This window comes from Saccopteryx leptura, chromosome 3, assembly GCF_036850995.1.
Source record: "Saccopteryx leptura isolate mSacLep1 chromosome 3, mSacLep1_pri_phased_curated, whole genome shotgun sequence".
Classification (NCBI taxonomy): domain Eukaryota; kingdom Metazoa; phylum Chordata; class Mammalia; order Chiroptera; family Emballonuridae; genus Saccopteryx; species Saccopteryx leptura.
Window position 1 is genome coordinate 349,978,006 of NC_089505.1, and position 16,320 is coordinate 349,994,325.

The 16,320-nt window shown below is 38.0% G+C and overlaps 1 protein-coding gene across 3 annotated transcripts in view; it reads right to left on the reverse strand.

Moving 5' to 3' along the window:
* The window catches only part of CSMD3 (CUB and Sushi multiple domains 3), a 1,231,016-nt gene extending 1,228,590 nt beyond the window's left edge, over window positions 1-2,426 (reverse strand). For all 3 annotated transcript variants that reach the window (XM_066379371.1, XM_066379370.1, XM_066379369.1), the window contains exon 1: window positions 2,249-2,426. In XM_066379371.1, the coding sequence (XP_066235468.1) occupies window positions 2,249-2,426 (178 nt within the window). The remainder of the gene's footprint in view (window positions 1-2,248) is intronic.
* Window positions 2,427-16,320: the final 13,894 nt, after the last annotated feature.

Below are 16,320 nucleotides of genomic sequence, written 5' to 3' on the forward strand. Positions count from 1 at the left end.
GAGCGTCCCAAGTTGTAAAATATAGACGATGCCTTCCAAGTGGCAGATAAGTGACAATAACGAACCCTGTTACCATTAAAAACATTTTTTAAACAGTCCGTAGAACACTGGTTTTGGACTGGACCAAGGCAGAGAGAGTGACACACGCCTTTCTCCCCACGTCCCCCAAACTGAACCTTCTAAGTGGAGACAATCATCTTAGTACAAAGTCCCGGAGTTGTAAGTAAAGGAGAGGGGGTCCCGTGTCCCGTGACAGGTAAAGCAAATGAAGGCGCCGTTTCCTTCTGCGGGCGCGTCTTATTCAGAACATACGGTAAGTGCCGGCAGCAGGGCTGTGATTGCAGGCGGCGTGGCTCAGTGTTTGTCAGGCTGGCGTGCTCTCTGCTTCGGAGACTCCCCCCCCCCACACACACACACACGTGCCCCCCAAATGTGTTTTGGCTCAACAGGTATCACAAGGAAACTCGCGCTTAACCCCCGTTCATCCTCTAGCGGGAGCCACCCCAGCACGTTTCCTGCCAGGAGCGGTTGCTGGCTCCCTGCGCCTCCCCCACGCCTAGCGCGCGTCTCGCAGGCAGCCCAGGGCCATCCATTAACCAACGACTCGCAGTGGCAGGAGAACTAAGTAAGCACAAATGGGAAGCTCCTCGCACGTCGAGCCAGCCACGAAACCCCTTGTAAGCAACTCGAGACGCGTTTTGTGCACTAGTCAGTGTAGTTATGCAGCTGAGAACAAACGGCTCGGCTCAGAGCTGTGCTGAGGTTCCGGGAGGAAAAAAAAGAAAAAAAATTCAAGCCTCGAGGAGCTGGTTGAGATTACAGGGCTGTTGCTGCCAGAGACCAGGGAGGACTTCTTGACATTTCGAGATGTAAATTAAAATTCGAGACATGCCACCTATCATTGGTTATAATAGAGGGAGAGGTAACTCCCTCCACCCAAAACGTGAATTATCATTTCCACTGAATGCAAATGGGCTGCCTTCTGTGGGGGGACAGCCAGCTGCAAGCTGGACAATAAACTGTTTCATAGAGACGCGGGCCGATTGCGGTCGAGAGAGGCACTCCTTCACAAAGGGAGAAGCGTCCAGTTTGTGTTGACAGCCGTGCCGCGCCTGGGCCAAGGCACCCCCCGCCCCCCACCGACACACACACACACACACACCATCCACCCCTGACACACCGACATCCAGAATTTGAAAATACTTCGCTTAAAACGACATCCATCGCGTCTATTCGAGCTGACATGTGTATGGGGAGATGATTGTTCAAAAATGACGGCATGAGTCATAAACACCTCCTGAGTATATTCTTTGCAGCAATTAATGGGCAGCCAGGGTACAGGAGAAGTTGTGGAATAGCGCCGAGGATCTATTTTCCCTCGGAGGACAGATCTCCTTCCAATGATCCTGACTGTCCCTTGCCTTCCTGTTTGAGAATAAAATTTACATCCCACCCACCACCTCCCCTGTCTGTGCATGTGACACTCACTCTACCTGTCTGAACGCTGAGACTTGCTGGGGATTTTCTTTTTGGTCGTCAGCTAATGACTTTCCTCCTACCTTCATTCATCCCCCCAAAGGTGTATCTTAATACTTCAAGGTATCTCAGACCATTTTCAAGCCTCTTTTTAAAGCCAAACCTCTACCACAGGTCCTAAGGGAGCTCCCCTACCATTTAGCAACGGATAAGAGCCTAGATAGAATTTATTCATATATGCATGAAGGCATTTATGTAGGTGGGGGGATGCTTGGAGGACCCCTGGGCCCCAATGCTTTTAAAATCATCGCATTCCTAGCATGTTGGTAACTTTCCTACCTAAAAGGTTTAAAAAGCATTTACAAAAGTGTCTTTAATATAAATATTCCAACCAAAGCATCACAAACCCCACTGGTTTGACTGGAAATCAAGGTAATCCCCACCACCAAGAAAAGTCTTGCAGAGGAATTCTGCCTGGATATCCACTAGTTAGAGAGGCTATAAGAACCAACTCACGTATTCGTTTGAGCATACTGCAAGAATATTTATTGAGCACAAGCTCAATCACTGCATTGAACACAAATCTGGCAAGCAAAATGCATTTCCTATCCGAGGAGGGGAGAGAGCTGTGAATCAACTCCTTCTTCAGTATTATTATGATTATTTTATCGGTGCAAATTACAAAGTAAGCTACCAACCCCTCTCTGGTGACAAGTCAGTTCACCTCCATCCAAAGCAGAGGGGACCCCCCCCTTCCAAAAGCAGGACCTACCTTTCACGCAAGACACCGTCCAGAAAAAGACGAGATTCCAAAACGTAAATCCACTTTTAATCCCCATTCTCTTCATCAGGATGAAGTCCAGGCAGCCACATTTAGCGCATCTTCTTTTGCCAGGCTCCAGGGGTTTGGATTCCTCTGCTCGGTTTTCCCCTTTGCGGATCCCTTTCATATTATTCGCGAGCTCCTAATTTCTGCTCCTCAGCCCGGCGCAGTGGAGTTGTTGCTGTTGTTGGTGCGCGGTCACAGCTCGGAGTGAATGGTGTTTCTGGGATACCACAGCAACCTTGACGAGGACTCAACCATCTCTCCAACGGGGGCACCAAGTCTCCCTACTCTGGATTCTGTCTTTTCTTGTGCTTTTTTCCCCCTCCACCAAAATCTACCTCGATTCCAGCTCCTTAGAGCTGCCACCAGAAATCACTAGTGAGCCTCTTAAAGCCCAGCTGCGCTCTCTGACAAACTCCCCACAATATTTGAAATTCAGGGGCTTTTTTTTTTTTTTTTTCTCTCTCTCTCTCTCCCTCGAATAGATCAATTCTGCCTGTAAAAGCAGCGCAAGAAATATTATGTTAGTGAGCTCTCCATTGCAGCCTGTGAATACAGAAACATGTTAAAGGAGTATTTTAATCGGAGGATCTGTGCTTTGAGGGAAACCGTGATGAAAATGAATCGGGCTCCATCGATGCCGGCGTCGTTATAATAGGACATGTGTTACTACTGTAGTTGCAGCATATTTCATACAGACGTCTCACAATTATTATCCTGCGGTTTAATTGAAAAAGGAGATCATAGAGAATGTATTTGTACACATGCATTTATATATTCAAACGCATATGGGTAAACCTGGAACCGGATTTTTATGATTCGGTAAACCGATGTCGTAAACTGATTTTCATAAACTGATTTCGGTAAACTGATTTTCAGGGCAGGGATGGACTAGGGAGGGAGTTAAGAGTCATTTCCCCAAATAGTTCGCCCTTTCATCGTTCCTACCCCCTTCTCAGCTGATGCGTGCCGCAGTAAAACTACTTTATTTGTAGGAATTATCTAGAACAGATCAATTTGTCTTAATTCTGAATCGGTCCCAAATATGTAAATGGTAGGTTTCTTTCACAACGGAAAATATAAGCATCTATACGTCTGGAGTTGGCAGCCCCGCACACCACTTAAGGGTTAAGGTTGTACAAAGGAAGAGTTCTTGCGCCATCTACTGGCCGCGGGTAACTCACCTACTTCTCTTTCCTATCTCTAAGGGACCCGGTTTTCTCATTTCCCGGTTTAAGAGAACGCTGTCCCGAGCCCAGCGTGCTCGGTTGCTGTGTGTCAACGTCCTAATCTTGTTTCAGCTGTTTTTTGTCCCAGATCTTACAACCAACAAGTACCTAGACTAGGAAGGAGCCTGACTGGTGATCTGACCTTTTCGGGGACCTGATCCTATCTCAGAAGAGAGGAGGGCTACAGCGCTGGTTGTGGCACAGATCATTGCAAGGGCTCCTGGTTCCATTTGCATGATGAAAGCACTCAGGGAGATTAGGATCTATTTACAGGTGTTGGTCAGATACTACCCAATCTGAGTTTGAAGCTATCCACATTGCCTACAAATGGTGGCTCCCGTCCCGTGTGTTCCACACGATTACCCTGGCCAGCTTTTGTCCCTGGGCTCGAAGGTGGAGGGGCCGGCTCAGGGGAGCAAGGCGGTTGCCTCTGAAGGGAGTTCGGCTCTGGGAAGCCGGCCAGCGAGCGTCTGTCTGTAAGGCGTGAGTGGTGAGTGGGTTCAACCTGCAGCATAGGAAGAATTCTGAGTTCTCCGGGTACGTGGCATTTCGTGATCTCCAAGGGAGTGTGTGTGTGTGTGTGTGTGTGTGTGTGTGTGTGTGTGTGTGTCCACTCGCGCGCTGTAGTGCTGCCGTGAAGAGTAAGAGTGCGTATTTATGAAAGATGATGATGGAAGGTGTGATTTTCTATGCGTGGGTGTTTCCCCAAATGTGGTTCCGCAGTATATATGCGTGTGCATGCGGGTGTGTTCCAGTGTGTGTGTGTGTGTGTGTGTGTGTGTGTTAGAGAAGAATTTCTCTCTTGGGTGCGAAGCCTTACTTAACAAGGGGCAAAAGCTGTAGACGCCCAGCTGACCTCAATTAAATACAGAGAGAGGCTCCTTAGGGGCGAAGTGTCCGAATACTGTTCTTTCCCAGCAGAGCTTCCTGTTGTCTGCATATGCAGATGTCCAGGGGGAGTGGGCCACAGGCTCTGGACTAGACTGTGATGGGGAGGGTCAATATTGAAAACGTCATTAGCCTGCTCAGCACCTTACTGGTGGCTCTGGCACTGACTTCAGTGGAGATGTCAGGGTGTGTTGCTGCTGCCATTGCTTTTGCTGGGCTGAACGAGTTCTATGCAAACAGGTCGTGGATTTAATGAGGACACTGGACAAAACCGTACTTACCACGTGTGCAGAGGTTAGTCACCTCGACTGAGTTAACTTTTAGTCAAAAGAAAACAAAACTCTTGGGTGTATGTAATCTACTTGAAAACATGTGCTATGTATCCAGACAGAAGAACTTTATACCAAAAAACCACTTTATTTCTCAAAAGTCAGGAATATTTTAACAGAAATTATTGTGCAAATAAAATAAAATAAAATAAACTTTGATTATGGGACCATCATGACACTTACTAAGATATCAATTGCTGATATTTATTTTCAATCATGCTCTGTAATCTAATTATCTTTCCCTAAATGAATCCTGCCTATTGTTTCAGTGTGAAGGTGTTAAAAGATTAATCTGGTTATTCATAATGTAGTAAACAATGCTATAATTTCTAGTTTCTATAGCCCATAATAAATCACAAACTTTTTTTAAATTTTTTTATCTGCATCTTCCAGCTCCTGAGACTGAATGGAAAGTCATATTTTACAGATGGGAAAAGTTAAGGCAGTGAGAAGTGAAGTGTTTATCCAAGTTCATCAGCAGGAGCATGAACATTTAGTCTGACACATTTAGTGCTGGATCACACTTTTGTTTTTTGAGCTAAACAGCCTCCTCTTCAAGGGAACAGTTGCAGAGGCATTCCAGAGACATAACATTTTCAGACAAAATCTTGCATGAGAAATCCCTCAATTTCTGTAGGAGGAAAAGGTACAGTGTCTCCATTTGGGAGGTAGGAATCGTCTACCTCTCTGCTGATCTGTAAGAAAACAGCACAGTTGTACACTAGATTTATTTAAGACTTTTAGAAAGAGAAGATAAAAAATAGCTAATGTAATAGCAAGCATTAAGTGCTTTCTGTATGCCCAAAATTGTGTTATGTTTACATGGCATGTCTTATTCAATCTCAATACAACTTGCTGGGACAAATACTGCAATTATCTTCATTTTATAGGTGACGAAATTGATACACAAAGATGTTAACTATGTTGCTTGGCCCAAGGTAATATGTTTAAGAGGAAATATAACTAAACTGCTGTTGTCCAACTTCTGAGTCAATATGCTTGCACATTGTGGTACTATGCTACCTCTTAAAGATGCTTGCTCTAAAATACTGTAACAAAAATATAATTTTTATAGTAAATTTATTTGGATAATCATAGAAAAACAAAGATTTATAAGATAATCTAAAGGTGATCAAGTTTTAAAATATGTATGTATACATATAAAGAGAAAACTTTTTTATATACTCATCAGTTACTCACCCTCTGCCTTTTCTTTGCTTCTTGTAACCTATTGATCCTCTTACATACAGGTCGAGGAAAAAAGCGACTTGGCCAGGCTCATTAAGTCAATCACAATGATTAAGTACCCTTGAGAGATTTTAAAGAGTTTAGATCGGAAATGGATCGGATGGTTTGTTTTTTTTTAAACTCAAAGTGCTAGATTTCCATCCCTTTTCAGTTTTCCCCAAAATACTTATGTAACACCATTATTTATGATCTTAAAACAGGTCTCTGTTGGCACTGAAAAGGGAGAAAATAAGCCCCTTTTCAAAAATTGCTCTGTATTAAACCAGATCGTCTCTATGTATTGACTGTTTTAGTAGCATCACAGGGGCAGTATCACAGGAAAGTGACCAAAGGAGAATGATAACCCTGAGAAAAAGACAACAATAGATTTGGGAAGAGGTTACTTTTAATTTTTAAAAGAAGTACATAAACTTTGACAGTGTTATAAACTTAGAAAGTGTTCTTTCTTAATTCATGTCACAGAGATACAAGTTTACATGAATATTAGTGTCCAAAGGCAGTATTTACTTGGTTATAAGAATGGTCCTGCCTTTTAGAGCTGAATGTGTACTGGTCATAGAGATACCGTTTTAATTAAAAGTTCCAAATGCAAACCTGTGAGTCTGCGGAGAAAATCTAGTTAGAGTAAAATAAAAATGTTAATGATCTACAAATAACCAAGGAAGCTTTTTCCTATTTGTTTGCATTTTTTTAATATCTAGAATTCATTGCCAAGGGAGTAAGAGAAAAAGAAGAACGTATTTCCTCATTTTTCTAACAATATCCATTCTTGGTTTTGTCTTGACTGACCTCTCTAACTCCTGGGAAATAAAATATTTTAATGTAAATGCTAATCATGAAGGAATTCTGATTCAAGTATATAGGGCCTTCAATTTGCAACTGTGCCTATTTGGTTGAAGAGAAAAAAAAAAAGAGATCTGATATTCATGTTAAAGCAGCTTTTCTTTAAACAATCATATTTAAGAAGATAAATCATTAGGCAGGTTGCTGAAAGTTGGAGACTGCCTTTGGGAAGTGTCACCAAGTGTGCCTTCCTGGGCATTCTTTCATCCTGACTCCTCTGAATTGCATTAATAGTGAGGCTTAACAGGCATTTCAGACTTTACTGGCATTAAGGAAATCAGACATTAAAGTTTTTCTATGTTATATAAGGATAATAATAGTGTATTTTAAAGAATGGGAGAAGAGAAAAAAATCCTTAAAACTGAAGGCCTTATCTATTGCTGTAGCCATAAAAATAAACCATACTTTAACTAAAAAAAACAAAAAAACAACCCCACCTTATTTTTGACATGAGCCACATACATGATAAATTTAGTACATTAACATCTAAATTTTATTAATTAGTTCCTTTCTAAATATAGATAATATAATATAGAATATATAGTTTACTATAAGCTATTAATATATGAGCACATTTTACTGAAAGAAGAGAAACATGGTGAATAGTTAGGGTCCATGTGAATAATGACCCTAAAAGATAAGAGATAAGAACTGAGCCAGACTAGAAGGTGGCACCGTAGATAGAGTGTTGGCCTGGGATACTGAGGACCCAGGTTTGAAACCCTGAGGTAGCTGGCTTGAGCATGGACTCATCCAGCTTGAGCAGGGGCTCACTAGCTTGGGGGCTCACCAGCTTGAACATCGGATTCCTGGCTTGAACGTGAGATCATAAACATGACCCCATGATCACTGGCTTGAGTCTAAAGGTCAGTGACTTGAGCCCAAGGTCATTGACTTGAGCAAGGGGTCAGTGGCTCAGCTGGAGACCCCCCCCTCTCCCCGTTAAGGCAAGTATGAGAAAGCAATCAATGAACTAATGTGCTGCACCTATGAGTTTATGATTCTCATCTCTCTTCCTTCCTATTTGTCTGTCCCTGTCTTTCTCTTAGAGAGAGAGAGAGAGAGAGAGAGAGAGAGAATAATTGAGAAAATGAGGTATGAGCACAAAACACAATCAATAGTTCAAGTGCTATAGAGATGTTTATCCAAAACCTATGTATTCTTATAGATCAATGTCACCCGATTAAATTTTATTTCTAAATAAGAAAAATTTTAAAAATATATAAAATGTTAAAGACTTTTCTATTTGTTTGGAGGTGTATTTTGCTCTCCTAGTAGTACTGGGCCTATATCACTTGTATCTGTGTAGAAGTATATAAGTAAAAAGTTAAGCAAATGGTAGCTTTGATGAACTTCCAGGATTATCCAGCTCTCTTCTTCCGATGAGTAATAAACTTGTTTTGCTGGCATGATCTGAATAATCTCAATTTCTGGTGTAGCAGATCTTTTTATCATCATTTATTTCACTCTAATATAGTTATGTGGGGTCAGCCTTAAAAGTACTTGAGAATACATAATTATTGAGAAGATCTACATTAAAGAGTAGATTTCAAAAAATACCGATATTATTAAAATTACTGTCAAAATGCAATGCATATTTGATTCCATACCCTGAATCTATCTACTAATAATCTCATTATTATTTCCTAAAATTAATATTCTGATTTTATTCTCATCCACATATTATCTGCTAATCTTCAAAACTGATTACAGATTCTTGAGATAAATGCATGTTTTCAAATATTCTAAAGACAGTAAAACCCTCCATTCATTTTATTTTGAGTTTCCCAGTCTTAGATTATATAGCATTTTAAGGGCTTCTTTATATTTTATTTCATTTAACTACTTAATCACAAATTTCATGAAGTTTTGCTGAGAGTTCAAAACACTACTGGTAAACAATCTTACAACTAAAAGTTAATTCTGGAAAGGAGTGAGTATTTGTTTTCAAATTATAATTGATCGTAATCTCAGAAGTGGCAACTAAGAAAACTACAGCTCACAGGTGAATACCAGTCACCTGTGTTTGAAATTTCCTTTCACAAGATGGGGAAGTTGTTTTGCTGGTGACAGAGCAAAATATATTAACTTTTTGTAAATATAATTGTGAGATTGTTTTTCCTAAATAATTATAAAATCTCTTAAATTACAGGAACCATCAATAATAGCACTGTTGGAGGGTTTACCAATTTAAATTCTATAATCCAATTATGTATACACATGTAATTGTGCTTGAACCTATTAAGAGAATGAATTTTCATTACTGCATAATTTGACCCAATGTTTAAACTTCCCAAGTGATCATGAACAACTCTTATTTCATTGGTTTTTCAGATTTGTCTAAAATGAACAGATGTTGAAACATTTCCCAGAATAAGTGTACAGGAAGCCAAACAATGTAAGCATCCTTTCTTCAGAAAATAGTAACATTTACCTGGACTTAGAAGGATCATTTTGCCCAAAAAAGGAAAGAAAATCAATGCAACTGATTTTTGGTTTAGCTGCACATAATCCAGTTTGGATTATATGTACAGATATCTGCCCCATATGGACACAGATCAATTCCATTTTTACTCTTTATGTAGCAGGTATCATTTTTATCTATGTTCATTCATTTATTTGAGACATAATTTTGAGCTTTTATTGCAAGGAAACATAAACAAGAACTACTCATTATTCTCAATAAGCTTACAATGTAATACTGTATAAGGGATTCAATTTATTCTCAGTAACAGTAGTAAATGTCAATACAGTATAAGTACTTCAGGAGAATTACCTGGGAAATGTTAAGATGGTGGGAGATAATAGCTGGGGAAATTGAAGAAAAATGCAGAAAGAGACATATATTTGAGCCATTCTAGAATCTGGGGATGTCTGATTTGAAAAGAACCTTGGTGGAGAGATTGTTTTACAGAAATATTGTAAGTGATGTTTGTAAGCTATAAACATATTTAGAATTTAGTCAATTAGGTTAAGAGAAGATATGGCAGATGAGGTCAGAAATGTATAATTAACCAGAGAGAAGTGTGAATTGGGAGACAATGAGTCCTTGCCAATATTTTCTATATATTTTTTATTTAGAAGAGCATAATGATTGGCCAGTTTAAATAAACATTTAGTGGCACATTTTTTTTAAACAGCTTAATCAATGGATTGTTTCATTGAATAAGCAAATCAATTTGTTTTGGTATTTTGTATTGCAGTGGTTTATAAAATGAATCAATTTAACGTCTCAAGCTGATTAAAGATTTTAGGCATTTATTATAAGCATACTATATAAGGTTCAATAATTTTAAGTGACATAATTTAATATAAATGTAATATATAATAACATAATATACAATATAGAACATTAACATATAATGAGTTATTACATTACTCATAATGTAATATTATATAATATTACATAATATTTCTGTCTCTGTTTATTTATAGTAACACTATGAACAACTGCTATATTTGCAGATGTGGAAAGAATTTACCTCATTATCTGTTATATAAATAGGAATCCGAATTTGGGGAGATTTTATCTATTTAGAGTAGGTTCCAATCAACCACGAAGCAAATGCATTACACATTATTTCTATATGGATATAATAGTAATAGCACCTCTTAGGAGGTTAAATTATCCAATAATTATTATATAATAATAATTCAATTTGTCCTTTTAAATTTTATAGAGGGTGTTTCGCCTGGGAAAAAAGAAAATCTTGGTCTTTATTTTTCCAAATTAGCTCTGTCCTTTTTTAAATTAAAGCAAACAAACAAAAACAAGCAAAACCCAACCAGCAAGGAACAGCAAAGAAAAAACAAACAAATAAACAATATTCCTGGTTAAGAAGCTTACCCACTCAAGTGATAAGAAGATAGGAGAAGGAATGTGACAGATGAACACAAATTCTTTCTTTCCAAAGGAAAAACAATAAAATAAATGCTTTTCTGAGTCTGATTCAATATGTTGTAACATCTTCAAGATAAAAAACAAACAAGCAAACGAAAAAAAAAACCCAGCTGGGATTGAAAATGCCTTTAGGGGAAGAAAGCTCTAACTTTTTAATAACAAAATAAGCCTTAATTTTTCATTCATTGCGCAAAGAAAGCAGGGAAAGGAAAAGCATTGTGTCCACTAACTTTAATTATAATAGAAGGTTTGATAACTAATGCCAGAAAGAGCACTCTCTCATTTCTTCCTTGGCTCAGAGACACCCCAATTTCCCATGCAGAGCAGTTCTGTCTGTTTGGCAGATTGTTTGAGCTGGAATTAAATGTGCACAGCTGGTACCATCTGCTGCAAATTCTTTAATTCTTGTTATCTCTTAAACAGTTTTTCATTTTGTTTTATTCATAATTCATTTACAGAAGATGGGAAAGACTTATTGGGGGGTCTTAATAATGGGGTCTTACGGGATGTATTTCTGGTTCTCGGATTATTAATAGACCATAGTACTCTGGTTTATCAATATGCTAAGTATCTACCTCACTTTATTGATAATCAGATTCATTTTTTAACTAAAACCAAAGTCAATTTTAGGTAGCCAAATAGAATAATTTCTCAATATTTTGTATTATATTGGTATGGTATTGAAATAGTTCTTGTCTTTTTAACATTTTTCCTTTATTTCTTTTCCTATTTATTTCACATTGAAGTCTAGAACTTTTGAAACATAATTCCCTAACCAGCAGACTAAAAAAAGCAGAGAAACCTTGGAGTTATTCTTAATTCCTTTGTCTTTCCCACCTCTTCCTCATCTGCTTTTTAGTATCTCTCACATCAGTGTCCTCCTATAAACTCATCATCACTGACTTTGTCCTGTCTCCCAACACTTCACACCCCCAGATCAATTCAATACATTATCTACTGAGAACTTAGAGTGAACTTTCTGAAACATAAAACTGATTATGTTCTCTTCCTTAAAATACTCCAATGTCTATATATTTCCTTCAAAATAGATTTGACAAATTGTGCATTTCTACTTGTGACCAATGCTCCCTTTCTCTGACATTTATTCCACATCTGTTCCACTTTGCCTGGAAAACTCCAGAATGTACAGTGTGTCTGTAAAGTCATGGTGCACTTTTGACCGATCACAGGAAAGCAACAAAAGACAATAGAAATGTGAAATCTGCACCAAATAAAAGGAAAACCCTCCCAGTTTCTATAGGATGATGTGGCAGCATGTGCACATGCACAGATGATGATGTGATACTGTGTATACAGCGGAGCAGCCCACGACCATGCCAGTCGAGCTGTGGATGGTCCAGAGGAAAGTTCAGTGTGTTCTGTGGCTCACTAAATTTGAATCCGTGACCAAAGTGCAACGTGAATATCGGCACATTTATAACAAAGCGCCACAACATAGGAATAACATTACTCGGTGGGATAAGCAGTTGAAGGAAACTGGCAGTTTGGTGGAGAAACCCCATTCTGGTAGGCCATCAGTCAGTAACGAGTCTGTAGAGGCTATACGGGATAGCTACCTAAGGAGTCCTAAAAAAATCCGTGTGTGAGCCCACATCGAACTGCACTGAATACGTATGAAACTGGGAGAGTTTTCCTTTTATTTGGTGCAGATTTCACATTTCTATTGTCTTTTGTTGCTTTCCTGTGACTAGTCAAAAGTGCACCATGACTTTATAGACACACTGTACTTCAAACCAAAATTCAGATCAGATACCCTTTTTTTTTCTTTTGTAGAATTCATTTCTTATTCTCCTGAGTTTGAATAAAATGAACTTCTTTTATGTTTCAGTAGATATTTGTGCATAATCCTGTTGGAACATTTATTGTAATATATTGTTACCTTTACCTGTTTAGTTTTAGTATTAATGTTTGTGATCCTAATGGACAAAGCATATTTTTCCCCAAAACTTCAAGCACCCTGCAATATTAGACATTTGATGAATTATTAAATGGATAAGTGAATAATTAAATGGCTAGATCTACAGTGAAATTGGCAGGAAAAAAATTCAAGTCGTAGTGGATATGTAGAAGTATTATACTCAAATAATTTGACCCTAATTGATTAAAGGTTTTAAGCACTTTTAATCAATGGACATAGAGGCAGCCAAGGCAGTTACTTGGGCTGCTGAGGTCTAAATTTAGCTTAGTATTGACAGAATTCATGCTGACTGGTTCTCTTTACTTGCTCTTCTGCACTGAGGCAAGCAGTTGGCTTTTCCTTTAGTCTAACATTTGTCTGATCTGGCATCGATAAGATATATTATGCTCAGGTCATCCTGCTAAAATGAACCATATAGATATATGGGGAGGCTTGGTCAGACCAATGCATTGCATACATGTCTATTCAGAGTATTTAAGAAGATAGTACATGTAAAGAGAAAATAATGCAGGAAAATACAGCCTGTTTTCTGGTATTGTTGAAGTCATGTTGAAAACCTATTTATGGCATTTTGAGATGCTTGCTGGTCATTCTGCAGAAACACTGTAGAGAGATGTTATGACATATCACTTTTTCTGGCAGATCATAATTTTATATTAGTCAAATGCTGATAAAGGTTTTCTCTGTGAAAGTAGCAATTGGATTTTTCTGTACCATATATAGGTGAAATTTTAGATTTGGTATACATCAAAATGACCTGACAACATACTATATCAAAAGGAATAAGAGCAAGGCCCCTTGTTTTTTTGTTTGTTTGTTTGTTTTAGAGAGAAAGAGAGAAAGGGACAGACAAGATGAGAGAGATAGATGAGGAACATCAACTCATTGTTGCAGCATCTTATTTATTCGTTGATAGCTTTCTCATACATGCCTTGACCAGGGGTCTCCAGCAGAACCAGTGACCCCTTACTCAAGCCAGCGACGGTGGGCTTCAAGCCAGGGACCATGGGATAATGTCTATGATCCCACACTCAAGCTGGTGAACCTGTGCGCCAGCCAGGTGAGCCTGTGCTCCATCCAGATGAACCCGCACTCAAGCCAAAGTCCTCCAGGTTTCCAACCTGGGTCCTCAGCGTCCTAGTCTGATGCTCTATCCACTGCACCAAGGCCTGGTCAGGCAGGAATGGGAGCAAGGCCTGTGCACTTTTAACATGCACCTTTATAATAGAGGTTAAAAGACGATACTGAATTTCACATAGGTCATTTTTCCCAGGAAAGAGAATAGACACCCCGCCCTGGGTCTACCCAAGCACATTTCTGAGTGCCACTGGCTTTTTAATGAGAGAGAAAACAGGTATAAAAATATTGAATACAAGAAATAACCCAACTGCTGTTACAATAAATTTAACTGTGTCATATATACACATATAATTTTTCTTCAGTATAAATTATGTAATTGGATTCATGAGATGTCATAATGTCTGAAAATCATACTAATCAGCTAACATTCACATAGATGCTGGGAGAGCCCGGGCAGGAAGGGCAACAGAGAAGAGCATGTTGTTAACTTGTTGATATGTAAGTTAAGCTGCCGCTCAAATAAACATTGTTGCATCAATATTTTGCTATTCTTATAAAACATGTGTGGAAGGATCCTAAAATTGATCATCTTCATGTACATGGCACAGACAAATGTTTTATGCACCTACAAACATTTATTTCCTTTTTCCTTTGCAGAGCAAACCAGTTTCTAATTCAGAAGTGGTATGCCATTAAAAGCTATTGGCATTACCTCAGTTGGCACTATTTCATTGTATTAATTTATTAGGAAATTAATGTAGAATGCTAAAATATCACTGACTTCTAAACATTGAATTTAAATATTGTGTAATTGCATAGCTCCATCAACCCTTAACATTTTTATAGGTCAGGTATGTGATTTGGATGTGGCAACTTTTCAGTATTGTATATATATCATAACACTAATACAATGATTTTTTTTTTAGTTATTCATACCTCTGGGGAAATTTTTTCTTGAATCACAGAACTTTCCAAATGCCTGAGGGTATAATTTGTGTAAGTATCATTCAAAAACCTTACTGCTCCAAAATGCAACACCTACAGTTTATACTTTTAAGAAATTATTTTGATGACTCAAATAGTAGGTATTAACATCAATTTTATACAGTGAAATATGGATCTCTGATGTGACTCTTATGCTTTGGTTGACAAGAATATTGAATTCAAATTACAGCTCAAATCTCATTGTAGTTTAGGGACTTTGGACTTGCTTATTTTTCTCTGTCACTTTGTCCACAGTCTGACATGATTGTTATTTGGTATCATTCAAAAATTGCTCGAGCCAGCATTTGACTCCTGTCTGACCAATGCGCACTTAATTAAAAAGTTAAAAAAAAAGTTTTTACTTTTTTTTCTATTTGTGCCATATGACCTCAACTTTTTTTTTTTTTCTGTTACTACACATTTTGATTTCCTTTCAAGTTATACCTTACTCTCCTTGTCTGCAATATTTAGAAAACCATCTGTCAGGGTTTCGGACAATCCCTAGCTGCACATGGGCACAGGACCTCACTTTCTTCACTGTGACTTACCTTAGATTCTTTGAATCATGAACATGTTCCAAAGACAGAAGGATGATTAGAACTAATTTATAGTAGTCTTGAAAACCAAATATGGCTATAAAATCATTTCTAATACATAAAGTCTTTTATCTAATTCTGTACTTTTTTATTATTATTTTTTTAATTTTGTGAGTGACCCCAGTATCTCTAGATCTCTATAATAAATTTTCATTTTGTATCGGCTAGCCTGAACTGATTTCTGTTGGTTGCTTACTCCAACAGCAGTAACGGTCCTTAATGCCTATAAGGTTAAAATGGCTAATTAATTAATTAATTAAATTGACTACGGATTAAGGAGTTCTCTCTTTGATTTTAAGATTTTTTCCCCACTTGCATTTGAATGTTTCTTTCATTAGATATTCCTCAGATGTCTTAAATAAATGAATAAAAAAGAACCCCAAAACTCTAGCTCTCCATGAGGCTGTTTTCTTTTTTTTCTATGGACATACAATGTTTTTTTCAATATCAGCTTCATTATTTAATAGCATTCTCATAGTGACCGGTTTTGACTTGAGCACACTTTATCACAACTGCAACCCATAACTTCTATTGCCGTTGCCACCAGAGAATCATCCTCCGTCGATATGAATATGGTACAGTACACATCCTCCACATTTGTGCAGTAGAATACAAATACCTGCTCATCACCACATTCTACCTCTCTGACTGGACAAATTCTGTTCTTCCTTTCATTAGAATTTTTTGTGTCATTTAAAAGAATTTCTTCTAGGGTTAATAAAATATTTTTTGAAATAAAGCAGATGAGCACACACATATGTTGCGTATATTTATATTACATGAATACAAATTGATTTTATAATTGAAGTCATTTATAAGATATTTATCATTTTTTATAATTCACACTTTTCTGGCAGATGGTCATTTTTCTCATTTCTATTCCTTCAAGCTGTCTCATTGTCTAAAGATCTATCTGGAATAGTCTCTCTCTTACCTCCTTATTTATTTATTTTAATTATGCAGGAGCTTAGAAATCACACG